Consider the following 27,725-nt stretch of genomic DNA (forward strand, 5'->3'; position numbering starts at 1 on the left):
ACAAGGGGCAGCCGAGGCAGCGATGAATGCGAAGCAGAGGAGGAAAGATAGGGAGAAAAAAATCTAATGAACACAGGATATGTTAGCACTGGACTGTGCTGCCTCGTTTTGATCAGAAAGATCGGGTCACATGGAAAGGTGAGGGCAGCTTAACACAGGTGAGGCATAGGCAGAGGGAGCGGACAGACAACGGGCATAAGACAGAGGTAAGATCAGCCCCTGGAAGGGGGCCACCACACTAGCAAGGATAGCTAGCACAGGAAGTAAAAGTGCAAAGGGGGGCTGCAGCGCACCTCCCAGCAGCGAGGGAGTATCTGGCCTGGGGAAGGTGGGGGGGGGGGGGGAACAGGCTCAGAGAGGGAGAACACTAAGGGGGAGATGGGGAAGAGGTGACATGGGGGGGGGGGCAGTAGGGGGGAAGGAACACAAAGGGCACAAAGGCAAGAAAGGGTTGGCTTTCAGATTCACTTTGGGTGGTAAGGTGCAGGTTCAGGGAACAACATGGCCCGCAAGCAGCCACTTTGGAGGGTCCCTAAACAAAGGGAAACGCCGGAGTGCAGGGGCGGACCCGCGTGGCATACACACAAGTTGCAACCATGTTGGGTGCCCCTTGGACAAAGGGAAACCCCGGAGTGCAGGGGCTCAATCTCATGGTGAGAACGGTGACCATGGCCATTTTGGATGGACCCCTAACAAAGGCAAACCCTGGAGTGCAGGGACACGTCCACTGGGTAAGTATGGTTGATCCCGCAGGAAGGGGTAGAACAAAACTCCCCCACCAGGGTTATCAGCTGGAATGTCACGGGACTAAATGGCCCAGTGAAAAGATCCAGAATCTTCACCCAACAAGAAGTTTGAAAGCTGACAGAATCTTCCTGCAAGAGACACACCTGAGGGAGAAGGACCGACGGCAGGTAAGAAAGGGCTGGCAGACACATAACCCAACTGTTAAAATAGTGCTCAGTGTGGTGAAGGTGGATACCAGCTTGGAACCAGGATGGGTATGTTCAAGATTTTAGGGAAACCTCTCCCGCATGTAAGAAAAATTCTGTCATCTTGAACTGATTTTTCTTCTCCAGGCAGCAAGAGTTGGTCTCTCACCATATTGATTCTGGAGAGTCACATTTTTAATGTACAAAGTATAATCCCCATTGTTGATACATGACTGCCAATTCCAATGCTGTATAAAAGATGACAGGAGTCATCAGTTCATTTTTCTTAGTTCCACTATTGCTTCCTTCACTACATGGTATTGTCCGAATTTTCTCAGCTTCTGGGCCTGGTTATCAAGTTAAGTACAATGATTCTTCATCAGACCAATCTGTTGTTTTTACAACTGAAGATGAAGAAAACAGATGGAACAAAATCATGAAGAAAGTTCAAGAAGTCATGGAAATGACGATCATTCGAAATGACTGAATGTCTGCATTAAACCCTGTCAAAGGACTTAAACAGTGCTAAGTATCAAACTCACTCATTAGTAATGGACACGTATGAGTCTATCAAGTGCCTGTTTCAGATCACAATAATGTTAATAGTGTCAGTTCTGCCTTGGTTGAACAATGTGCTCTTCCACTCTTTGACCTTCAAAGGGAAAACCATGACAAAGTAAAAAAACGTAAAACCACATGGAATGTTTAGATTGTCTGAATTGGACTGTGTTCATTTCTATTGCTTTTCCCAGCTTAGTGATGTGTCCCCATCAGTGCTGACAAAAAAAGTCCAATGGGGTAAATAACACAATTCTCCCATTCCTCCAATTTCCTTATGCTAAAGGTTCCAAGCTGATGCTGATCTTCATCTCACTCAAGTCAGCTTTGTTCATTCGTGTGTCATTCTCAGACAGCCATTTCCAAACTCCAACTTCTCTTCAGCCGGGAACAGTATGAGACACACTACAAAGCTTCAGTCAACTGTTCTCACGTTATTCTGCTTTCAGGTAGCATTATAACTGCCACAGATTTCCTCAGACATCAGGGGCACGGTTCAGCCACCCTATTGCACAATTAATCCTGCTAGAGACCCAAACTGGACTCTATGCCTGGCGCCGGGCTGATCGGGAGTCACCCGACTCATGACGCCCGCTGTGATCTGGATCATGTTCAGCGAACATGTGAACCAGATTTCGCCAGGCATAGCGAGTCGGGTTACTTGCGAGCGGACTGGTGACCTGCGCTCAGCGAGGGCGTGATCCAGATGACACCAGCACCTGGGAGTGAATGGCTGCGCCTGCGAGACTTCAGCCGGGTGCCATTTAGCACTGGTTTCCACAAATGTGAAGCAGGCATGAAGGCACCCCGGGGGCCTCCAGGCCATTAGAGCTCCCCGGGTGGTGGGGCAGGGTAGGGTGCACTCCCCGAGCACCTTGGCAATGCCACCCAGACACTGCCAGGGAGCCAGGCTGGCAGTGCCCAGGTGCCAGGTTTGCATTGCCGGGGTCGGAGCCTCAAGGGGCTTGTGGTGACAGAAAAAGGTTGGGGGGTGAAGGGGGAAGGGGTTCTGAAAGTGTTGGGGCCTGAAAGATGAGGGAGCCGGGGGGGGGGGGGGGGGGGGGTGTAGAGATCGGGACAGCCGTTCAAAATGATGCTCTGATCTGCGAGGACCCAGTCTTGCTGGTGAGCGCAGGCAAAGTGTCTCAGTGTAGCCTCGACAGGGAGAAACTCCCCAGGCCCCAAAAAACGGCAAAGTGCTGGTACATAGGGGTATTATCGCTGCACTGCAGCTGTGAGATACACCCTGTAAATCATGCCCAAAAGCGGACTTTGAATTTTTCTGCTGAATCATGTCGATCTGTGCAAGTTGGTTCCAACAACTCTGCAGTTCCTGCATCTAGAATTGAACCAGCCTCTAAAGATCAATCCTTTTTAGGAGAATCACTGGCAGTAAGTATCCTTCCAATGACAATGCCCGTTTGGTATTTTGGGCAGAGTGTGATATCCCAAATGCCAAATACTAACTGCCATGGTCACCTGCCTGCCAGATCTTCCCACATTTTATAACTTTGGGATATTAAAGTCTGAAAATTCCATTCAATTCGTACTCAACCAGGGGAATGAGGAAACTGTCAATGGCCTTTTATCACCTATGAGATAACTTCATGCAGATCTTTCGTGACATTCATCATCTCTCAGTTCCTTATGTTAGCCTGAGTTGGGAGTGTTTTAAGACATGGTAGCTCTATATGTGGGGTACATTACATTCCCTTTGAGATCCTCTTCATCACAATGGCCAGTTCAGTCTATCAAACATCAACGGTGGGATTCTCCCTTCTGGGGACTAAGACCCCACGCCCGGGAAAGTCGGCGCCAACCATTCCTGCATCAACAGCCCCAGAAAGTGAAGAAAACTGCAAATTTTTGGGGGCTAGGTTGACGCTGGAGCAGTTGCCGCCGCTCCAGCTGGCGGCGAAGGACCGGCGCGAGTCCAAGCTTGCGCGGAATGGCCGGCGTGATCTTGCGCATGTGCGGACTGGCCGGCGTATTTCCGCGCATGTGCAGACCGGCCGACATATTTCCATGCATGCGCGGGGATCTCTTCTCCGCGCCGAACCCCGGGCAATATTGCGGAGCCCTACAGGGGCCCGGTGCAGAGGAAAGAAGGCCCCCGCGGAAACAGCCCCGCCGCAGTATCAGTAGGTCCCGATCGTGGGCCAGGCCACCGTTGGGGCCAAGGGGACAGATCCCCCCATGCCCCCCCCCCCCCCCCCCCCCCCCCAGGACGGGGTTCGTGAACTTCCACGACAGCAAAACTGGTGCTGCACCTGGAACGACTCAGCAACTGTCAAGGGGCCAGAACTTGCGCCACGTGAAACACAAATGATTCCAATGGGAAATGGTGCGGGATTCGCTGGATTCGCAAAAGACACTCAGGAGGGTAACAAGCTGCAGCCGTATATACACACTTCACTCCCCACACACACCACCCCAGCCAAGGGTCTGGTTTAGCAAAGTGGGCTAAACAGCTAGGTTGTAATACAGAACAAGGCAGCAGTGCGGGTTAAATTCCCATACCCGCCTCCCCGAACAGGCGCCGGAATGTGACGACTAGGGGCTTTTCACAGTAACTTCATTGAAGCCTACTTGTGACAATAAGCAATTATTATTATTATTAAGAAGATGGCAGCAAGACGCTTGGCCCCACACTTCACGGGTGGTGAGATGGAGACCCTCCTGGAAGTAGTGGAGGAGAGGCAGGCCATCCTGTACACTGGCCCTGGAAAGAGGCTGACAGCTGTCGCCATCTGCCATCCCTGGACACCTCCCCAACACCACCCCACTACCACCCTCACACCCACACCACCCTCACCCCCATCCACACACCACCCCCACCTCCACACCACCTCACCCTCACACCTTCCTCACCCCCACTACACCCACTCCCCCGGCCCGTGGACTAATCATGTGTCTTCTCTTGTGTCTTGCAGGACCTGCTGTTGATGGGGTGGGTCCATCTGGGCTCCCCAGTCCCCAACCACAGCCAGTGCCACAACCTGAGGTCAACTCTTCGACCAGCGACGAGGATACCAACATGAACGGGAGCAATATGCCTGTGATGCAAGACACCCCAGACCCCCAGTCCAGGGATGACACTGATTTCCTGTCACAGCTGTCCACCATCCCAGAGGCACTCAACCTGGTTGGGCACTTTAGTGAAGAGGTTCCTGGGACATACTCCGGTGCGTACTGACAGCTGCTCTGCTACATCAGGTGATGGTAGGAACTCTCGAGGGGGTGGACGGTCAGAGAGTGGGCCGACCCCCGGGACTAGCTACCATTCAGAAGAGTTTCAGGCTTCTGGAATGGACAGTCTAGAATGGAAATGTAGTTGCAGGGACAGAGACTACATGAGGGGTTGTCGGCGAGCATCCAGTTGGAGGAGTCCAACCGTGTGCAGGAGCAGGAGGTGGTGCTGACCATGCGTGCCACCCAGGCCAACACCACTTGGGTGGCATCCACGGTGGAGGCTTTGGGGGGGCGAAGGTTTTGGCTATGGATCAGCATGTCAAAGGCCTGGGACACTCTGTGCAGACGCTGGTCAAGGCCAAGGACAGGGCTGCCCTCTCACTGGCAGCGGCGCTCCTGAGCATGGCTCAGTCACAGCGAGCCATGGCTGAGAATGTTGGCAGCATTGCCCAGGTGCTGGCTGACATGGCGCAAATACAGAGGGAAGTGGCGCAGTCACTGGCTGATGTGGCACAGATCCAGAAGGTGGTGGCACAGTCACAGTGTGATGTGGCGCAGTCCCAGACGGAGATGGCCTTCTCCCTGTGCTCCATGGCCTCCAGGACTAGCAGCGCAAGGTGGTGGGAGTGCCTCAATAGCTCCGCTTGCATCCCCGTCCCATGGAGTATCCCGGGGGCCATCGGTCATCCCGAGGGAGGAGGATGTGATTGGGCGCGTGATGGTGACTCCCGCAGGGTGGTGCCGGAACACCACAGCACCTTAGACTTCCCTCTTCCTGTCCCCTCCACGGGAGAACAGGGTGGCACCGTGCCACCTGGGACACCCAAGCAGCAGCCAGGCCCGGTCGCCCCAGAAGATGATGGCCAAAGGGGATACAGGTCGCAGGGTGGGAATCGCAGCAGACCGCCTCCACTTCTGATATTCCATCTGGAGATCCACGTAGACGTAGTGTTAGGGTCCATAAGGCCAGAGAGTTAGACACCAGTTAAATCGGCACAGGTGCAGGGAACAGTATAGTGATGGGGGCTCGGGCACGTTTATGTTTTTCTTCGCTCACATTGAACACCTGTTCACACTGCTACAACCTGCCTCGGTGTTCTGTCGGATGGGTGTGAGGGGTGGGCTGGTCTGGACTGGACAGGGAGGGGGAGCAGGGGGAGGTGAGGCGAGTGGGTGGGTGTTGTGGGTGAGCTGGACTCCCCAACTTCCCCCCCCACTGACCGCCCCAACCACTGCCTACCCAGGGATTCGATGGTACCGTGTGATGGAACGACCAGCTCACATGCAGGGATCACCCAGGTGGATGATGGGAAGTGCAACGTGGGCAGGAGTCAAATGTTGTCCAACGATGCGGAGTACCAGAGTTCATCACAGAGCGGGTTGTCATCATCTTCCATCCCATGGACTAGACCTGCTGTTACTGCCACACCCCTGTAGTGCAGCAGGTATGTATCATTGAGGGGGTTGCAGGCAGTGGGGTGACTGGGGTGCAGGGGGTGGGATTCGGTGTCTGTTCTGCTGGCCAGTCCCCCCCAGTGAACGTGGAAGCGATCAGAGCGTCCTGTACATGTTGCACATCGTGCAACCTCCCATGCCTGCCTGGGCGCCATGCCCTGCCCACTCTCGCCCTCCCCCACACCCTCCTCATCAGACAAGGCCTGGCATTCCTAAACCTCCTCCAACACATCACCCCTCTGCTGTGCAATGTTGTGGAGGATGCAGCAGTGCACCACGATGCAGGCGACCCTCCCAGCGCTATACTTGAGGGCCCCTCCAAAGCAGTTCAGGCACCTGAACCGCATCTTCAGGATGCCGAAGCACTGCTTGATCACGCCCCTGATCGCTACATGGGTGTCGTTGTAGCGAGTCTCTACATCAGTCTGTGGCTTTCGGATAAGCATCATCAGCCACGTCCGCAGCGGATAACCCCTGTCACCCAGGAGCCAACCCGTAGCCAGGAGGGCGTCTCTAAGAGGCTGGGAATTGTTGAGTGTTCCAGGATGAAGGCCCACTGCCCGTGTATTGGGCGCAGACGTGCCCGATGCACAGCTGATGGTCACAGACCAGTTGCATGTTCATCGAGTGGAACCCCTTTCAGTTGGTGAAGGTGTTCATAAGGCAACATGCACCCTGGCGATCGCCCCCCTGGACCCGGGTATTCTCGCCGCTGGTGGAAAACCCTGCTGCCCGGGCATCCTGGTGTGCTTGGTCCACATTGAAATGGATGCATTGTGCCGACTGGGCATATAGGGCCTCCACGTTGGCGCAAATTTACATGCGCACTGAACTCTGAGAGATTCCAGAGAGGTCCCCATGGGGGACCAACACCTTGACGGCCACTGGGAGCGGGTGCCCTCCCCCATTCCACCGCGGTGCCAGGTGCGCCATGATCTGGAAGATAGGTCGCACTATGTCCCGGCTCAGCCGGAGTCTTCGACGACATGCCCGGTTCGGCAGATCCTTGAATGACAGGCGCTGCCGGACAGGCGAGGCCTCAAGCTCCACATTTGCACCTCCTCCCTCTTGGCCTGTTGGGTGGTCGGCTCTCCATCCTCAGTGGTTGTCTCCTGTTCCGCTGCTGCACACTCCACTGCTGCACGTTCCACTGCTGCATGCTCTGCTGCTGCAGCTTCCTCCTCCTCCTCGAGTAGCCCCCGCTCATACAGCCGCAGGGCATCCCCCAGGGCTGCGGCGTCTGGGAGGACGGCCATCATTGCTGGTTGAATTCCAATATCCATTGTCAGCAGGGGCTGAAAGGCCGGCATTTTAGCATGGTGCGTACCCCTGTGCCCAACCATGTCCAACGGGCTACATGGTGCCCCCGGGTGGCACTGCAGGCGCTGCCCTCACATCTCCCCCTCACTGGCCAACCCCGCGTCTTTACACAACCTCCCTTTGCTTTATATTCCAAATGTCTCCAAATTCCTAGAGGAAGAATTTAAACATCTCCCCAGCAAGTAAAGGTAAAGTTGCCATAGTCCCAGATGATCATAGGCTGCTTTCCCCTTTGAGGGGGAGAGCTCACTGGTGGTGATTTAACCTGAGGATCACTATACCTCAGGCTAGGGGCAAGGTTGAGAAGGCGGGGCCTTCATGAATAACCTCAGCTAGTACGGGAATTGAACCCATGCTCAGGCTTTGCTCTGCTTCACAAACCCGCTACAAGCAGTTATGAGGCCGAAGGGCCTGTCTCCGTGCCGTAGATTCTATGACTTCTTGTTGGGAACACTTTCTCTTTCACTTTTCCCCCCATTACTTTTGATGATGATGGAAAAAATGTGGGTTCCACATTGTCTTCTGATGCTTCAATCCAATGGCAGCTCATGAAAAGTCAGCTTGGACAGTAAGGGTATAATTTTGACTTTAGACAACTACAATAGTGGCTCGTCCTCCACCAAGCACTTCTTCCAATGTTCAGTCCCATTGATGTCAATCCAATATAATGTTTACTGCTTAAAGACGCGAGTACCCTAGGTCTGTCACAGAAAATGGCCCAACCAAGCCCCGTTGGCATCCTCCCCTCATTCAAAACAAAGCTGTTCACCTTTTTGTGAAGGATAGACATGAAGAGTGGGCTAATTTTCCCACTCCCTGTAGCCCAGGGGTACTGAAGCCATTTGTAGCTCCCTATCTACTGTGTTTACTTTTTACATGTGTTCATGTAAAACTCGGAAATTTCGATGTAAAGTTGCCAAAATAAACATTTTGCAAGAAATGTCAACTTTATGTTTTAAATCTATAATTTTTAAGTGTTGTTCATTACACATTAAGAAACAATCACAGCTCAGTCCACCTCACCCAGCAATTGCATGGATATTCATAACTAGAAATAAGAATGTAAAAATGCTGTCGACATCCATAAAGAAAATGAACAGGCTTCTGGCTAAATCATCAGGTGTTGACAGATCTGCTGTGTATTTCCAGCACTTTCCCATTGCATGACAAATTTTCAGTAATTCATTTCCAAAACTTGCTACCTGTGTTTATTTTATCCATCTACTTACGGTTCAGGAGTGTGCATTGGCGAAGAGGCATGTCTTACATACTGTGTACACTGGAAAACTCGAAAAGCGAGGCTCGCCAGGAAGTCCCGGGCTGAAAGTAACCCGGCAACAGGCCACAGCTGAAACCCTGAGTGTTCTGGCATAGACAAACATGGAACATCTGTTACACTAAATCACAATGCATAATAAAATTAGCAGCGGTTTTCTCTTTTGTCGCAGAAACATTAAACTTTTAATTTCATGAGTTTATGAGCAGATAAAATTGATACAGGGGATATAGAGGCCGAGAACTTCAATGGCATGTGCCTGTTTTCCTGGCACTAAATCATTGCCTGAGCCTCCAATATGGTGGGGAAGAAGCACACGCTCATTATATGGGCAAAAAATAGGAGACCTGGGCCCTCCGCTGAAACAAATGTGAATAAATTTGCATCCGAAACTAGATTATCATAGAATTTACAGTGCAGAAGGAGGCCATTCGGCCCATCGAGTCTGCACCGGCTCCTGGAAAGAGCACCCTACCCAAGGTCAACACCTCCACCCTATCCCCATAACCCAGTAACCCCACCCAACACTAAGGGCAATTTTGGACACTAAGGGCAATTTATCATGGCCAATCCACCTAACCTGCACATCTTTGGACTGTGGGAGTAAACCGGAGCACCCGGAGGAAACCCACGCACACACGGGGAGGATGTGCAGAGTCCGCACAGACAGTGACCCAAGCCAGAATCGAACCTGGGACCCTGGAGCTGTGAAGCAATTGTGCTATCCACAATGCTACCGTGCTGCCCTAAGAGGCCCCTGCCTGTTTGAGGACCAGTCTGCAATACTGGTTTGATTAATTGAACCAGCTAACTATGGCATGCAGCTCAACAAGCTTTCGTTAAAGAGGCCACAATGGGCCTCCAGTGGAAAAGTAAGCTTGCTTTTTAGAAATTCCTGCCATAATATGGAGCTCGGAGAGCTTCTCACATTCAAACTATACAGGCTGCTGATGGCTACGGTTTGCTCTCCACCACACCGACCCTGACCTCAATCATCATCAGTGCGAAATTCCTTCCCCTCTTTATCGTTCCCTCCCAATTTCACACCCCCCTCCACCCACCTGCCTACTCCCTGCCCCCTCTTAGAACATAGAACAGTACAGAACAGGCCCTTTGGCCCTCGATGCTGTGCCGAGTCATGATCACCCTACTCAAACCCACATATCCACTCTATACCCGTAACCCAACAACCCCCCCTTAACCTTAATTTTTAGGACACTACGGGCAATTTAGCATGGCCAATCCACCTAACCCGCACATCTTTGGACTGTGGGAGGAAACCGAGCACCCGGAGAAAACCCACGCACACACGGGGAGGACGTGCAGACTCCGCACAGACAGTGACCCAGCCGGGAATCGAACCTGGGACCCTGGAGCTGTGAAGCATTTATGCTAACTACCATGCTACCGTGCTCCCCCAATTGAAGAACCACTGCCAGTGCTGTAGCCTCCTGATGATCGAATCCTCTTTTCCGATGAGCTGCCTGGGGATGTCCAGAAGGTGACGCCAATCACTAGTTCAGTGACAATGAAGTCAAAGGAACAACATAAGATGAGTACTGGGCCTCTCCAAGGAAGGTTTCATGCACTCATCTTTTTGGCCATAAAATGTTGTCCTCCAGCAACTTTAGGATGACTCTCCTGATGCCTCAGGTACAATTCCTGAGCAGTATGGAACTGAACCCTTTTGCCCAAAGTGTTCACTGGATTTATTCCTGGGCTGAGAGGCTGAGTAAATTTGGGCTGATACTCTCCAGAGTATAGAAAAATGAGAGGTGATTTCATAAACGATCCTGAAGGGATTTGACAAGGTAGCGACTGAAAGATTGTTTCCCCTGTCTGGGAATCTAGAAGAAATGGGTATAGCTCTGGAATAAGGGGTCAATCATTTAGAACTGATCTGAGGTGAAATGTCTTCACCAGAGGTCTGTGAACCTTTGGACTTCTTTACTGCAGAGAATTGTGGATTCTACATTGTTGGGTTATATTCAAGACTGAGATCGATAGATTTTTGATCTCTCAGGGGATCAAGGGATAGGGAGCATGGGCACGAAAGTGGAGTTGAGGTGGAAGGTCAGCCATTAAGGTACTCATTGGAAAGCAGGTTCAAGGGCCCGATTGGTTGACTCTTGCTCTTCTTCCTTATGTTCATATGTTCTATCCTTAACAATCAGGAGTGTAAAAAACTGGCAGATCTTTGCCTTCCAAAGGCCAGGGTTGGTGGTCGCAGCTTTAACATCACCTTGGCTGAGATCATTAGAAGTGTTGTTATACTGGCATGAGGTTTCTGGCACGCACTGATGTGAAAGACTTCTGGGAACTTTTAAAACTTTTCTTGTTTTTTGTTCTCCGTTAATTTATGAGAAAACTGACAATCGTCTTCTAAATTCCAGCTCGCGGCTTCCAAAACCATACAGGCTTGGGGCAGATGTTTGACCGATGTCCAAGTGTGTACACACAAAACTCTTTTGTGGCTCCCGCAGTGTGCACCAAGTAGAACTCCAGTCTGATAACTTTGTTTCTTATAACCAGTGAAATATCTGGGCTGGGGTTATAACCCCGAATTAGACCCAACCCCACCCCATATCCTGTGTTTACATAAAATACTGTGCGATGTCAGATTGGCAATCTTATGTCATCCTGCCAGTCTCTGATATTACGGAAGGCAAGACGGCGCAGAAACCGGAAGCCTGCTTGCCATTTGGAAAAAAAGCAATCAATCCGCTATTGAGCCTGTTATTGACTATAATCTTATATTGCCCAGTCCATTTTTCAGTAGGCGCACCAGAAAACATTTGTCTTGATTTCTTCCAGGTAAGGGAGGGTGGGACAAGGGCGAATGAAAGGGGCTGCAAGCGGGACCATGGCTGCATATAAGCAGCAGAGGTTACTGGTGAAGGAGCTTTTGAATTTTATTAAAATGTATTCATTCACTGTTTCCAAGCTACCAGAACAAATAAGGAGACAGTGAGAGGGAAGTGGCCAAGAGATAGGGATATCCTCGAGAGTGAGGACTCCAGTAGAGGAACCAGAGCTTTCTTTCTCCATGGCGATTGTGCAAGTGGTTTAGCTCAGTTGGCTGGACAGCAGCTTCATGATTCAGAGTGAGGCCAACAGCGCGGGTTCAATTCCAGCACTGACTGAGGTTATTCCCAACTTTGCCCCTTGCCTGAGCTGTGGTGATCCTCAGGCTAAATCACCACCAGTCATCTGGGACTGTAGCAACTTTAATTTAACAAGCTGGAGGAGATTCCTCCAATGAGGTGGAAAGGAGGAGTTGGAAACAACAGAATATTTCGCTCTTTAAAAGACTGAAGACAAATTGATGTGTTTTATTATGTCCAGGACTGCACAATGCGCATAAATTCAAACGGTGAGTTTCAATTGATGAGTGAAGCACTTATCAACCATCATCCCAAATTACTTTGGTCCACCATTGGCACCCATTGTCTTCAACTCTCTATGCTCTTAAGTTCCTCAATTTCCTCCCCAAACCTCTTTACCTCCCCACATCCACGAAGACCCAGCTTAAAATATACTTCTTTGACCATCATATTGCCTTCTCTGCAGTGTCAACGTGTTGTTTGATAATGCTCCTACAAGCTGCCTGAGAATCGTTTTGTTAAAGGTGGCATACAAATATAAGCTGTCTTTTTAATCAAAATGTTTCAAATGTTAAATCTCTTTGATTAGATATTAAAATTTAACCAAGTGTAAACCTTGCAGGAAGCAGGAGACATCCTCAAGTTGAGGGATGTTGTCCTTGTTGTATTGGCATTGTTTCTCCAGCAGTCTGAAGGCCTCCAGGTGTTCAAGACAAGCATGTGTTGGGTACAGAGTCTTCAGGTTCACGTACACCTCTCTCCTGAACAACACGTCAAAAAAATTAATGAAGAATGCAGTTAACTCAACAAACATCACCTTTCCAAGGCCTTTAGTTATGCTTCTGGTCTAATAAGTCACTGTTTGGTGTTGATCTCTTCCTCCTTGTCAAGCTACATTTATAATTAAGATAATGTTAAATATAACAATATAACTGACACGAGGATTATGTAACACCAGAGTTCTGTGATTCCATGTTGTGTTTTTTTCCATTGCTTCTCATGTAAACAAAACCTCTCAATATTCAAAGATGGCCAATCATAGCTGACAAATGTGGGTCTCCAGTGTCACTGGGCCTGTGGAGTTCAGTAGCTATACACAAGGCACTGCCATAAACTGAACAATGATGTGGAGATCCCGGCATTGGAGTGGGGTGGACACAGTAAGAAGTCTTACAACACCAGGATAAAGTCCAACAGGTTTGTTTCGAATCACTAGCTTTCGGAACACTGCTCCTTCCTCAGGTGAATCCTCAGGTCATTCACTCGAGGAAGGAGCTGCGCTCCGAAAGCTAGTGATTCAAAACAAACTTGTTGGACTTTAAACTGGATATGACTTATTTTATGGTAATTAGAACATAAAGACCTCTACCTCTTTACACTGAGGTCAATGTGGCACTTCCACCACCGCACAGGCTAAGCTTAATTGACATAATACAGGCCTACAGCTAGGCTGGAACTTACTTAACCGGGAGTGTATTTGACCAGTGACTCACTGGCAGAGCGGTCCTGGTGTAGTTTTTAATCTGTGGCCAACAAACGTTGAAGTGCACCCTTAATGTAGAGAAACAGACACAGCAAGACCCCACAAAAAATACAATAAGATAAATGAATAGAGATTACGTTTTTGTGACATTGTTTGTTGGCTAACTATTGGTCAGAACACTGGTGAAATCCCCAATGCTTCTTCAGATGGGAGTTTTAAGTTCACTGTGAGGGTGGACAGGGTATCAATTTAACGTCTGATCTGAAAGATGACACCTGGATTTTGTATTAAAGTCACCGGAGCAAGACTTGGGGCGGGAATCTCCCCTGCCTGGCGGGGCAGGCGGTCCCAGCGCCGAATGGCGTGACCCACTCCGGCGCGGGCCACACGGAAGATGTGGAATCCTCCGCACCTTCAGGGGCTAGGCCGGCGTTGGCGAGGTTGGCGCTGCGCCAGCCGGCGTCAAAGGGCCTCCTCTGGCCGGCACGAGTTGGCGCATGCGTGGGAGCACCAGCGCTGGCGTCATCCCAGCGCATGCACAGGGGGGGTTCGCCTCCACACCGGCCATGGCGGAGGACCACAGTGGCCGATGCGGAGGGAAAGAGTGCCCCCACGGCACAGGCCCACCCGTGGATCGGTGGGCCCTGATTGCGTGCCAGGCCACCGTAAGGGCAGCTCCCGGGGCCAGAATCCCCCGCGCCCCCCACCCCCGAGGACCCCGGAGGCAGCCCGCAGAGCCGGGTCCCACCGGTAAGTATCTGGTCTAATTTATGCTGGCGGGACAGGTCTAAAATGGGCGGCCGCTCGGCCCATCGCGGGCCGGAGAATCGCCAGGGGTGGGGGCCACTACCAGCAGCCGCCGACCGGCGTGGTGCGATTCCCGCCCCCACCAAAACCCCGGCGCCAGAGAATTCAGCAGCAGGCGGGAGCAGAACTCACGCCGCCCCCTGACGATTCTCCGGCCAGGCGTGGGTTCGGAGAATCCCGCCCTTGAAATCTCAACCTTCTAACTCAGAGGCAATTGAGAATGCACAGACTAATAATAATAATAATAATCTTTAATGTCACAAGTAGGCTTACATTAACACTGCAATGAGATTTCTGTGAAAATCCCCTAGTCTTCACATTGTGCCGCCTGTTCGGGTACACTGAGGGAGAATTCAGAATGTCCAAGTTACCTAACAACACATCTTTCGGGGCTTGTGGGAGGAAACTGAAGCACCCGGAGGAAACCCACGCAGACACAGGGAGAACGTGCAGACTCCGCAAAGTCAGTGACCCAAGCCGAGAATCAAACCTGGGACCCTGGCGCTGTGAAGCAACAGTGCTAACCACTGTGTGCTACCGTGCACCATGGTTATATACATAAGGGGTATCAGGCAGAGAATTAGCATGATATTTGATCTGGTGGCTTGCAAACAGATGTCGCGCTTTCTTAACCCCAAACCAGATCCTGATTTAACACAAAGTTGGGAATCTCAAGTAAGGAGGATCCAAGGGTAGCCTGAGTGAAAAGTGAAAAGGCTCCCATAGGAGATGGCTTTGAGCTTGAAAGACTACCTTTTGAGTTGAAGTAGCAGGGTCTGGTTGAATGCCAGCTAAACTGGAAGAGTTTGAATCTGACATGCCTGCTTGAAGTGAGAGGCCGATTCATTCTTCAGTACTAACATTCCACACCCTGACGACAATTTACCAAAGAGAAGTTGCAACATGGATAATGACAGAACTGCTTTATTACTATCGAGTCCTTCCAGGTCTCATACAAATACAAAATCAGGTGCAAAGGGAGTGAAATCCCTCCTCTAGATAATTTAACCCAAGATGTGGAACAATCTGCAGGAAGGGGATTAGAGAGGAAACATCATTGACATTCAAAACAAGCTGAACTGTAGAAGAGAAGAGATGGGATACTGGAGTGTTAAGCTCTGTTACGCTCAATGATCTTTTATTGATGTTGATGTTTCCTATGACTATTTCCATTTTGTATTCAGATTTCTTTTTGATTTGACAATTCCTTTTCATTGACAGGAAGAATTTTCCAGTATAAAAGAATAAAAAAGTTGACTAACCATGTTGCAATTTCCTCAGGGGTGTATTCTACTCTGGGAATTGGCTCGCCGCTGTGGAGACAAGCAACAATTAATACCGATGGTTTTACATCACTATAGTAAGCAAAGCAAGTCAATGAAAGAGATGTTACAATTCTAACGAAATAGGGAGTAGGATCACACACATTTGGGCTGGATTTTTCAGCTTGCCAGTGATGGGTTACAGGTAGTAGAGGGCCTGGAAAATGCCATCAGCACTGTACCCACTGCCTACCCTGCCACAATTTTAGCTGTAGTGGAGAAGGTTAATGCTAAACGTCCAACTTGATAGCTTTTACTGGCCAGGCTGGTGGCAGGCAAAGAATGGGGGCCTACTTAACGGGCCACCCCAGGTCATTCTCTCCCCCCCCCCCCCCCCACCCCACCCCCTCCACATCCAGGTTCCGTTTTCACCCAACCTGACTACACTGGGGTGCCCCACACCTTGTACCCTCACTGGGGTCTTTTTGCTTAATGTGGCAAGCCCCCGTGTACCATTCAGTGTACCTTCCACTTTGGTTCTGGCTCCTCAACGTTGGGCACTGTTGTAGGTCCAGCATTGACCACTGCTCCCAATGGTGCTGTTGGGACCAGAGAGTGGTGGGACTTCCTGCCGAGGTGGGGGTGGAAGTCGCACATTTAATCAATTGATGCCCCTCCAAACATTATGGGCGGGATTCTCCAAGTGGCGCGGGGGCGGAGAGTGGGCATTGATGCTGAAATCCAGCGCGACGCTGCTCCCGCAATTCTCCGGTCCCCGGAAGCAAATCGCATGCGTGCAGTCTACGCGGTGCGGGTAGGGGGCCATTGACAGAGGCCTCCCCACGATTCTCCAATGAAAACTGGCCGAGTTCCCGACGGCGTGGTTCTAGCCATGTTTTGCCTGTCCGGAATGGCCAGTGGCAGATGTGGAGTCAGCCTGTGGCCGCCCTAGTGGGGGGGCGGGGTGAGCCTTCACTAGGGGGGGGCCTCAGGGATGGCCAGGCTAGTGATCGAGGGCCACTGATCTGTAGGCGCGTGCGATCTCGGGAGGCCTATATTTTCGGGGCCGGTGCGTGGTGTGAGTCCGCCATGTCGCATAGGGCGGCCGCCGCCGTGCGCATACGCAGACTCCCGACTGGAAGTGCAGGGTCCTGTATCGGCAGCTAGAGCTGCGAGGAGTACTCCACGGCCCCGCTAGCCTCCTTCAGGTAGGAGAATCACTCTGGACTTTCTTCAGAAAGTATTGATGCTGGAGTGGGGACATAGCCCCATTATTGGAGAATCCCACACTAGATTCCTGAGAACCAAACTGCTGGAATGGGGGAGGGGGATCCTTTTTGCCGGAAGGGTTGAGGCCTCAATGCTCCATTAGACCCAGCCCTTAGAGTGCACAAAGAACTTACTATTTATAATTTATTGCAATTTCTGCGATCTGCTTCCGTCGTTCCCTGTATTTAACATCCGCGTATCCCTGTAGTAAGTCAGAAAAAAATAAAAATTACATGAATCAAATTGTTATCCACAATCTAGCAAGATGGCAGAATTTACGCAAATCCTCTCCCCAAATTGAATAAAGTATCAGTATACTGCGGGTCGTGTCTGAACCTGTTGATAGAGGGTGATTGCACAGAATTGACAATAACTCCATTATAATTATATAATGTTACTAACGGGACCATCTGCACTGTAGAAATTCTATGGATGGTAAAAGGCAAACTAGATGGACCACTTTGCTTTGAGATTGGGTAACATTATGGGTGATGAAAATCAGGTGAAGTGCCCAACACAAGCTCTTAAATGACAGAAGTGCAGTCCTATAACGCAAAAGCCACATTCTCCAATCTACACTCCTTGTTGTGAAGCAGCAGTGCTAACCACTGTGCCGCCATGCCTCCTGCAGGCTTTACCCTGGGAGAGGATCTTTGCTAAACATTTAAAAAAAAATTTAGAGTGCCCAATTCATTTTTTCCAATTAAGGGGCAATTTAGCATAGCCAATCCACCTACCCTGCACATCTTTGGGTTGTGCGTGGCCAATCCACCTTCCCTGCACATCTTTGGGTTGTGGGGAAGAATGTGCAAATTCCACACGGACAGTGACCCAGAGCCGGGATCAAACCTGGGACCTTGGCGCCATGAGGCAGCAATGCGAACCACTGCGCCACCATGCTGCCCTTACTAAACCTAATAATTGGAGTTAATTTTGGCTTTTACTCCTGCTGAAGCACATAAGCTCTAAATGTGACAAAAGGTTGACAGAGTTCTCTTTAGATAGTACAAAAGATATGAGATTAAAGCCTAGAAATGAAAGTTAGCAATTAGTGGACAAATGATGAAAATGTTGATCAGAATTTAATGCATCTAACATTTTAATGCAGGTCTTACCCATTTTAAAATAGATGTAACGCTTTGGATACTGTTGAAGAGAATGACCTCTCAGGGGAAAAACAATAATAGCCAAATTTGTTGCATCACAGTTGGTTCTTGGTTGAAGAGGGGAGGAGTAAAATATTTTGGGAATGCAATTGTTACCGGGAATTCAGTTGTAAGGGGAATAGATAGGTATTTCTGTGGACACAAACGAGACTCCAAGATGGTATGTTGCTTCCCTGGTGCAAGGGTCTAGGATGTATTGAAATAGTTACAGGACATTCTGGAGGGGGGTGGTGAACAGCTAGGTGTTGTGGTTCACATTGGTGCAAATGAAATAGGTTAAAAAAAGGAATGAGGTCCTGAAAGCAGAATATACAGAGTTAGGAATAAAATTGAGAAGTCGGACCACAAAGGTGATTATCTCAGGATTACTAGTAGTGCCACATGCTAGTCAGAGTAGAAATAGCAGGATATATTCGATGAATATGCAGCTGAAGAGTTGGTGTGAGGGGGAGGAGATTTCATATTCCTGGGGCATTGGGACCGGTTCTGGGAGAGATGGGACCTGTACAAACTGGACATGACCCGGACTGCCAGAGCAGTTGGGGAGAGTTTAAACTACATGGCAGAGGATGGGAACCTATGTAAGGATTCAGGGCAGGGGGAATCAAGAACAAGAGAAAAATACAGCAGGGAGAATAAGAAAAGTGATAGGCAGAGAAACAAAGGACCTGTATCAGATAATGACACTGTAAAAGATAATAGGGACAGGTTAAGGAACGTTAAAAGGACAAGCCTTAAGGTTTTGAACCTGAATGCTCGGAGCATTCAAAATAAAATGGATGAATTTCTTGTGCAGATAGATGTAAAGCGGTATGATATAGTTGGGATTATGAGGACATGGCTCCAAGGTGACCAAGGATGGGAACTAAATATTGAGGGCTATTCAATTTTTAGGAAGGACAGATAGAAAGTAAAAGGTGGTGGAGTTGCATTGTTGATTAAAGAAAATATGAATCCAATATTGGGGAAAGATGTTGGCACAGACAATGTGGAATCTGTATGGGTTGAGTTAAGACACACCATGGGGTAAAAAACCATAGGGATGGTTTACAGACCACAAAACTGCAGTGGTAATGTTGGGAATAGAATTAGACAGGAAAGCAGAAATGCATGTATTAAAGGATACTTTTTGATTATGGGTGATTTTAATCTGCATATAGATTGGGTGAATCAAATTAATTACAATGCAATAGAGGAGGAATTTCTGAAGTGTGTATGGGATGGTTTTCTGGACCAATACATTGAGGAACCAACAAGGGAACAGGCCATCTTGAAGTGGGTATTGTGCAATGAGATAGGATTAGTTTGCAATCTAGTTGTGAGAGAACCTTGGGGATGAATGACCATAAGATGATAGAATTCTTTTTCATGTTGGATAGTAAAGGAGTTGATTTTAAGACTGAGGTCCTGACTTCCGGTTGCGGCTATGACCAGCTAAGTCGCACATTTGGCAGCTCCTGCGACAAAGGTGTTTAAGGGCCGATTGGAGGGCCCCGACGGTACTGGAAAGACGAATCCCGGTGGGGGAAGGCTCCCTGAGGAGAGTGAGACCAACTTTATGGTCGGTACTCGGAGTGGGGCGACAAAAAAAGCGGCAGCAGCTCCCCGAAAAAAGCGGGGGAAGAGGACCAAAATGGCGGCCGGTGGCGCACTAGAAGATTGGAGAAAATGGGCGGAGGAGCAGCAGGCCGCTCTCCTCCGGTGTTTTACGGAGCTGAAAGTGGAACTCTTAGAGTCTATGAACGCGACGACCACAAGGCTGATGGGGGCCCAGGCGACCCAAGAGGCGTCGATAAGAGAGCTGCAGCAGGAGATGACTGCAAGGGAGGAGGAGGCCACGGTCCTCGTGGGAAAGGTGGAGGTGCACGAGGCACTCCACCTGAAATGGCAGAGCTGCTTTGAGGAGCTGGACACTCGAATGAGGCGGAAGAACTTGAGGATCCTGGGCCTAGCAGAAGGCCTGGAGGGGCCTGATCTCCCGAAATATGTAGCGGAGATGCTGAGCTCCCTGATGGGAGAGGGGGCCGGTCCATCGCCCCTGGAGCTGGAAGAAGCATATCGGGTCATGGCTAGGCGGCCTAGGGCGAACGAGCCCCCGAGGGCGGTGCTGGTGCGATTCCAGCGTTTCTGTGATCGGGAGAAAGTGCTGAGGTGGGCCAAGAGGGAGAAAAGCAGCAAATGGGAGAATTCGACGGTGCGGATATATCAGGACTGGAGTGCGGAGGTGGCAAAGCGGCGGGCCCGGTTTAACCGGACGAAGGCGGTGCTGCACGCAAAGAGGATCAAGTTCGGAATGCTGCAGCCAGCGCGCTTGTGGGTCACCTACAAGGACCAGCACCATTACTTTGAGACCCCAGAGGAGGCATGGACTTTTGTTCGGGAGGAAAAGCTGGACCTGAACTAGAACTTGGGAACGCCGGCGGTCGAGGCCGCCCGAGTACCCTTGACTGATCAAGTGGCCCATGTCTTTCTTAGGCCAGGTCGGAACTTGGTTAAAGTTGATGGATCGTTTGGTTTCTTTGAAACTTGTGTTATGGGGGGTTTCTTTGTTCCTTTTTGTGTGTCTCTTCCCGTTGCCAACTTCCCTTAATTATTGTTGTTGTAGGGGGGGCTTTTTTACTGTTTTTTGATCTGTTCTTTAAGGGTTATGGTTACTGTTCTGTTCGATGGAGGGTGATGGTTAAATACGTTATTATTGGGTAGTTATTTAGTTATGCAGGCATAGTTATGTATTTATGTATTTATTTGAGAGTTGTTATTTAAATTGTTATATTGTTAAGTTGGGGAGGCGGGACGGGGGGGGTGCAAGTTGGTTATGCGTGTTTTCTTTTTCTCTTTTTTCTTCCTCTCGTTTTAAGGGGGCTTTTTTTATGGGCTTGGATGGGGACGGGGGTGGAATTGAAGATGGCGGGGTAGGGTGTGGCCGGGCGAAAGCGCGGGCTTTCCCCTGTTTCCCGCGCGCGGGACGGAGGAAGGGGGAGGAGAGAAGAGTGGGGTGTGGCCAGCAATGGCGGCTTTTCCCGCGCTGAAGCGGGGTCAGAGAGGGATGGCAAGGGGGGGGAGGCCCCTCCCCCCCCCACATCGGGAGGAGTCGGAGTGTGGCAGGGGCAGCCGGGTCAGCGAAAACCAGCTGACTCTCGGGAGTACGATGGTGGATACACCGCGGCTAGGAGGGGTCCTAGCCAGGGGGGGGGGGGGGAAGGGGGGTTAGGGGGGGATACCGGGTTGCTGCTGGAAAGGCCGAGGACGGGAAGGGAAGAACGGGAGGAGAGAGGGGGGGGGGCCATCGCCATGGGGAACGGGTCAGAAGGGGAGGGTCGACCCGGGGCGAACAGGGGACAGGACATGGCTAATAGACAGGGGAAAGGGACGGGTCGCTCCGCGACCCGGTTGATTACTTGGAACGTGAGGGGGCTGAATGGGCCGGTCAAGAGATCAAGGGTTTTTTCACACCTAAAGGGACTGCAGGCGGATGTGGCAATGTTGCAGGAGACTCACTTGAGAGTAGTAGACCAGGTACGCCTGAGAAGGGGGTGGGTGGGACAGGTGTTCCACTCAGGCTTGGACGCAAAGAACCAGGGGGTGGCGATTTTGGTGGGAAAGAGGGTGTCGTTCGTGGCGGCGCAGGTGGTAGCAGATAAGGAGGGTAGGTACGTGATGGTGAAGGGTAGGCTGCAGGGAGAGAATGTGGTGCTGGTGAATGTGTATGCCCCGAATTGGGATGACGCGGGTTTTATGAGGCGCCTGTTGGGCCTCATTCCGGGTCTGGAGGCAGGGGGCCTGATCATGGGGGGGGACTTCAATACAGTGCTCGACCCTGGGCTGGACAGATCGAGTTCCAGGACGAATAGGAGGCCGGCAGCGGCAGAGGTGCTAAGGGGGTTCATGGAGCAGATGGGGGGGGTAGACCCTTGGAGATTTGGCAGGCCAAGGGCGAGGGAGTATTCTTTTTTCTCCCACGTCCACAGGGTGTACTCCAGAATAGACTTTTTTGTACTGAGCAGGGGGCTGATTTCGAGAGTGCAGGACACGGAGTACTCGGCCATTGCGATTTCGGACCATGCACCACACTGGGTAGAGGTAGAACTGGGGGAAGCACGGGACCAGCGCCCGTTGTGGCACCTGGATGTGGGGCTGCTGGTGGACGATGAGGTGTGCGGAAGGGTCCGGAAGGGCATTGAGAGATATCTGGGCACGAACGACACGGGCGAGGTGAAGGTGGGGGTAGTCTGGGAGGCCCTGAAAGCAGTGATCAGAGGAGAGCTGATCTCCATAAGGGCACACAGAGAAAGGAAGGAGAGGCAGGAGAGGGAGAGACTGGTGGGGGAACTTATAGAAGTGAACAGGAGATATGCGGAGACACCAGAGGAGGGGCTGTTGAGGGAGCGGCGCAGTTTACAGGCCCAGTTTGACCTACTGACCACTAGGAAGGCGGAGACGCAATGGAGAAGGGCACAGGGCACGGTCTATGAGTACGGGGAAAAGGCGAGCAGGATGCTAGCACACCAGCTGCGCAAGCGAGATGCAGCCAGAGAGATTGGGGGAGTAAGAGAGAAGGGAGGGAACGTAGTGCAGAAGGGGCAAGAGGTGAACGGGGTCTTCAGGGATTTCTACAGGGAATTGTACCGGTCTGAGCCGCCCAGGAGGAGGGGGGGAATGGAGAACTTCCTCGATAGATTGAGGTTCCCAAAGGTCCAGGAGGAACGGGTGGAGGGGCTGGGGGCGCCGATAGAGCTGCAGGAGCTAGTTAAAGGGATAGGCCAGATGCAGGCGGGGAAGGCGCCGGGGCCGGATGGGTTCCCGGTGGAATTTTATAAGAAGTATGTGGACTTGGTGGGTCCAGTGCTGGTGCGAGCCTTCAATGAGGCGCGAGAGGGGGGGGTTCTGCCCCCGACAATGTCACAGGCCCTGATCTCCTTGATCCTGAAGCGGGACAAAGACCCTGTACAGTGCGGGTCGTACAGGCCTATCTCCCTCTTGAATGTAGATGCCAAACTGTTGGCAAAGGTCCTGGCAACCAGAATAGAGGATTGTGTGCCAGGGGTAATCCATGAGGACCAGACGGGGTTCGTAAAGGGACGACAACTTAACACAAATGTCCGGAGACTGTTGAATGTGATTATGATGCCAGCAGTGGAGGGGGAGGCTGAGATAGTGGTAGCACTGGATGCGGAGAAGGCATTTGATAGGGTGGAGTGGGAATACCTGTGGGAGACGCTGGAACGGTTTGGGTTTGGGGAGGGATTTATCAAGTGGGTGAAGCTGCTGTATTCGGCCCCGATGGCGAGTGTGGTTACAAACGGGAGGAGGTCAGAGTATTTTGGGCTCCATCGAGGTACCAGGCAGGGATGCCCCCTATCCCCCTTACTATTTGCATTAGCGATCGAACCGTTGGCGATGGCACTGAGGGGTTCAGGGGGGTGGAGAGGACTGACAAGGGGAGGGGAGGAACATCGGGTATCACTCTATGCGGATGATTTGTTGTTATATGTGGCGGACCCGGAAGGGGGAATGCCGGAGGTAATGGAAATACTTGCGGAGTTTGGGGACTTTTCGGGATATAAATACAGGGCGAAATTCTCCCAAAACGGGAGAAATCGTCAAACTGCCGTAAAACCCGGGCGGGTTTTACGGCATCGCGCCCCTTCCCGACGGGGGACCGATTCTGGTCCCCCGTCGGGGCTAGCAGCCCGACGTCGGAGGCTCCGACAAGTCGGGCTTAACGAAAATCGTTAAGCCCGCTTGTCGGACTTAGCGCCGGCTGACGCGTCATATGACGTCAGCCGCGCATGCGCAGGTGGGAAGACTCCACCCGCGCATGCGCGGGTGACGTCATCGCGTTTTTTGCGCGAAACCCGCGCATGCGCGGTCCGGGTTGCCCCTCAGCCGCCCCGCGTATTGATACTGCGGGGCGGCGGAAGGACAAATAGTGCGCGGGCATCGGGCCCGCTGCCCGCGATCGGTGGGCACCGATCGCGGGCCCATGGCACCCTTGGCACGGCCGTGGTACTGCCGTGCCAATCGGTGCCATGGTTATTTTTTTCCAGGTGGTCACGACGTTTTTACGAACGGCAGGACCAGGTGTGTTTGCCGTTCGTAAAAAGGTCGTAAAGGGCTGGGACTTCGGCCCTTCTAACAGCTGAGAATCGCTGCCGGCCGTAAAAAAACGGCGGCAGCGATTCGTGTCGGGATTTCGGCGGGGGGGGGGGGGGGGGGGGGAGAATAGCGGGAGGGCGTCAAAAAAGTCGGGAAGGCCCTCCCGCTATTCTCCCACCCGTCGTGGGGGGGGGAGAATTTCGCCCTAAATGTGGGTAAAAGTGAGGTCTTTGTGATACACCCGGGAGATCAGGGGGAGGGAATTGGGCGGCTCCCCTTTAAGAGAGCAGTAAAGAGCTTCAGGTACTTGGGGGTGCAGGTGGCAAGGAACTGGGGGACCCTCCACAAGCTGAACTTTTCAAGGCTGGTGGAGCAGATGGAGGAGGAGTTCAAGAGGTGGGGCATGGTACCGCTGTCGCTAGCAGGGAGGGTGCAGTCAGTCAAAATGACGGTCCTCCCGAGGTTCTTGTTTCTGTTCCAGTGCTTGCCCATCTTTCTCCCCAGGGCCTTCTTCAAGAAGGTAACTAGCAGCATTATGGGCTATGTGTGGGCACATGGCACCCCTAGAGTGAGAAGGATTTTCTTGGAACGGAGTAGGGACAGTGGAGGATTAGCGCTACCCAATCTTTCCGGATACTACTGGGCGGCGAACGCATCGATGGTGCGCAAGTGGGTGATGGAGGGGGAGGGGGCAGCTTGGAAACGTATGGAGAGGGCGTCCTGCGGCAATACAAGCCTGGGGGCGCTAGTAACGGCACCATGGCCGCTCCCCCCCACAAGGTATACCACGAGTCCGGTAGTGGCGGCCACCCTTAAAATCTGGGGGCAGTGGAGGCGACACAGGGGGGAAGTGGGGGGTCTGATGGCGGCGCCACTGAGAGGGAACCACAGATTTGTCCCGGGGAACACTGGCGGGGGATTCCAGAGCTGGCACAGGGCGGGCATCAGGCAACTGAGGGACATGTTCATAGAGGGGAGGTTTGCGAGCCTGGGAGAGCTGGAGGAGAAATTTGAGCTCCCCCCGGGGAACACGTTTAGATACCTGCAGGTGAAGGCATTTGCCAGACGACAGGTGGAAGGATTTCCCTTGCTTCCCGATAGAGGGGTGAGTGATAGGGTGCTGTCAGGGGTCTGGGTCGGAGAAGGGAAGGTCTCGGACATCTACAAAATAATGCAGGAGGTGGAGGAGGTATCGATAGAGGAGCTGAAAGACAAGTGGGAAGCGGAGCTGGGAGAGCAGATAGAAGATGGGACATGGGCGGATGCCTTAGAGAGGGTCAATTCGTCGTCGTCGTGCGCAAGGTTGGGCCTCATCCAATTTAAGGTGCTGCACAGAGCCCATATGACGGGGACTAGGATGAGTCGGTTCTTCTGGGGTGAGGACAGGTGTGTTAGGTGTTCGGGAAGCCCTGCGAACCATGTACATATGTTCTGGATGTGCCCGGCACTGGAAGAGTTCTGGGAGGGGGTGGCGGGGACGGTATCGAGAGTGGTGGGAACCAGGGTCAAACCAGGGTGGGGGCTAGCGATTTTTGGGGTTGGGGTGGAGCCAGGAGTACAGGAGGCAGGGGAGGCCGGAATATTGGCCTTTGCGTCCTTGGTAGCTCGGAGAAGGATCTTGATTCAGTGGAGGGACACAAGGCCACCAAGTGTTAACACCTGGTTAAACGACATGGCAAGCTTCATCCAATTGGAAAGAATCAAATTCGCCCTGAGAGGGTCGGTACAGGGGTTCTTCCGGCGGTGGCAGCCCTTCCTTGACTTTCTGGATCAGAGATAGGAACTGGAGGCCGAAACAGCAGCAACCCGGGGAGAAAGGGGGGGGGGAAGGGAGGGGGGGGGGATAGCAACGAAGGGAGCACGTCAGCGGGGGGTCGCGGGCAATGACTGCCCGAGGCCATCGGCAGAAAGGGAGAAACGGTTTGGTTGCTAGACTGGTAGCGCGGGGGGGGGGGGGGGGGGGGGGGGGGGGAGGAGGAGGGTGGGGGGGTGCGCGCGGGGGAGGGCGTGGGGAGGATTTTCCAGGGGGGATTTGTTGTGTTATAATTTAAAATGTAGTAGGGGTAAATGTTTGTATCGAAAAATTTCAATAAAAATTATTTAAAAAAAAAAAGACTGAGGTCCTGAATCTTAATAAAGGTAACTACGTCAGTATGAGGCATGAGTTGGCTATGATGGACTGGGAAACATTACTGAAAGGAAGAACAGCGGACAGGCAATGACAGGCATTCAAGGAATTAATGGGTGAACTCCAAAAGTTGTTTATTCCTCTTTTGCGCAAGAGTAGAAGGGGAACTGTAGCAAAACCATGGCTTACAAGGGAAATCAGAGATAGTATTGGATTCAAAGGACAATCATACAAGTTAGTAAGAAAAAGCAATAGACCAGAGGATTGGGAACAATTTAAAATTCAACAACGGCAGACCAAGGGATTCATTAAGAAGGGGAAAATACAATACGAAAGTAAGCTAGCGGGGAACATAAAAACTGACTGTAAAAGTTTTTATAGATATGTAAAGAGAAAAAGATTGATAAAAATGAATGTAGGCTGCTTGTATCAGCAATGGGAGAATTCATAACGGGGAACAAAGAAGTGTCAAAGGAAATAAATTTGTACTTTGCTTCTGTCTTCACAAAGGAAGACATGAAAAATGTACCGGAAGTTCTGAGAAACACAGGTTTTAGCGAGGAGCTGAAGGAAATTTGTTTTGATAGAGAAATTGAGTTTTAGGGAAATTAATGAGATTGAAGGCTGAAAAATGTCCGGGGCCTGATAATCCCAGAATACTTAAGGAAGTAGCCCTTGAAATAGTAGATCCATTGGATGTCATTTTCCAAAATTCTTTGGACTCTGGAATGGTTCTTACAGATTGGAGGGTAGCTAATATAATCCGCTATTCAAAAAGGTCGAGAGAAAAAAGGGAACAGTTGACCAGTGAACTTAATGTCAGTTATAGGGAAGTTGGTAAAGTCCATCAGCAAGGATTTCATAGCACAGCATTTGGAAAGTAGTGCCATAATCAGACAAAGTCAGCATGGATTTATGAGAGGGAAATCATGCTTGACAAATCTACTGGAATTCTTTGAAGATGTAACTAATAGAATTGACCAAGGAGAACCGGTGGATGTGGGTTATTTAGACTTTCATGAGGCTTTCAGTAAGGTCGCACATAGCAGATTACTATGTAAAGTTAAAGCGCATGGGATGTGGGTAGTGTCTTGAGATGGATAGAAAGCTGCTTAGCAGGCAGGAAGCAAAATGTTGGAATAAATGGGCCTTTTTCTCAATGGCAGGCAGTGACTAATGGCAGACTGCAGGGATCTGTGCTAGGACTCCAACTGTTCACATTATATATCAATGATTTGGATGAGGGAACTGAATATAGTATTTCCAAATTTGCAGATGATACAAAGTTGGATGGAAGGGTGAACTGTGAGGAGGATGCAGAGATGCTTCAGCGGGATTTGGACAAGTTAAATGAATGGTCATATGCATGGCAGATGCAGTATAATAAATGTGAGGTTATCCGCTTCGGGAGCAAAAATAGGAAGGCACATAATTTTTGAATGGGTGCAAATTGAAAGAGGTGAATACACAGCAAGACCTTGGTGCGCTTGGTGCATCAGTCACTGAAAGTAAGTGCGCACCAATAGCAGGCAGTAAAGAAGACAAATGGTATGTTGGCCTTCATTGCGAGAAGATTTGAATACAGGAATAGGGATGATTTACGACAATTATATAGTGCATTTGTGAGGCCACACCTGAAGTATTGTGTGCAGTTTTGGTGGCCTTATCTGAGGAAGG

At 51.0% G+C, this 27,725-nt stretch overlaps 1 protein-coding gene across 1 annotated transcript in view; it reads right to left on the reverse strand.

The window, feature by feature from the left end:
* th (tyrosine hydroxylase) overlaps positions 1–27,725 on the reverse strand; it is a 74,361-nt gene that overhangs the window by 11,928 nt on the left and 34,708 nt on the right. The window contains exons 5-8 of the mRNA XM_038807500.1: positions 16,793–16,860; positions 15,390–15,440; positions 12,453–12,598; positions 8,687–8,822 (exon numbers count right to left, since the gene is read on the reverse strand). Of these exons, the coding sequence (XP_038663428.1) occupies positions 8,687–8,822; positions 12,453–12,598; positions 15,390–15,440; positions 16,793–16,860 (401 nt within the window). The remainder of the gene's footprint in view (positions 1–8,686; positions 8,823–12,452; positions 12,599–15,389; positions 15,441–16,792; positions 16,861–27,725) is intronic.

This window comes from Scyliorhinus canicula, chromosome 9, assembly GCF_902713615.1.
Source record: "Scyliorhinus canicula chromosome 9, sScyCan1.1, whole genome shotgun sequence".
NCBI classification, from domain to species: domain Eukaryota; kingdom Metazoa; phylum Chordata; class Chondrichthyes; order Carcharhiniformes; family Scyliorhinidae; genus Scyliorhinus; species Scyliorhinus canicula.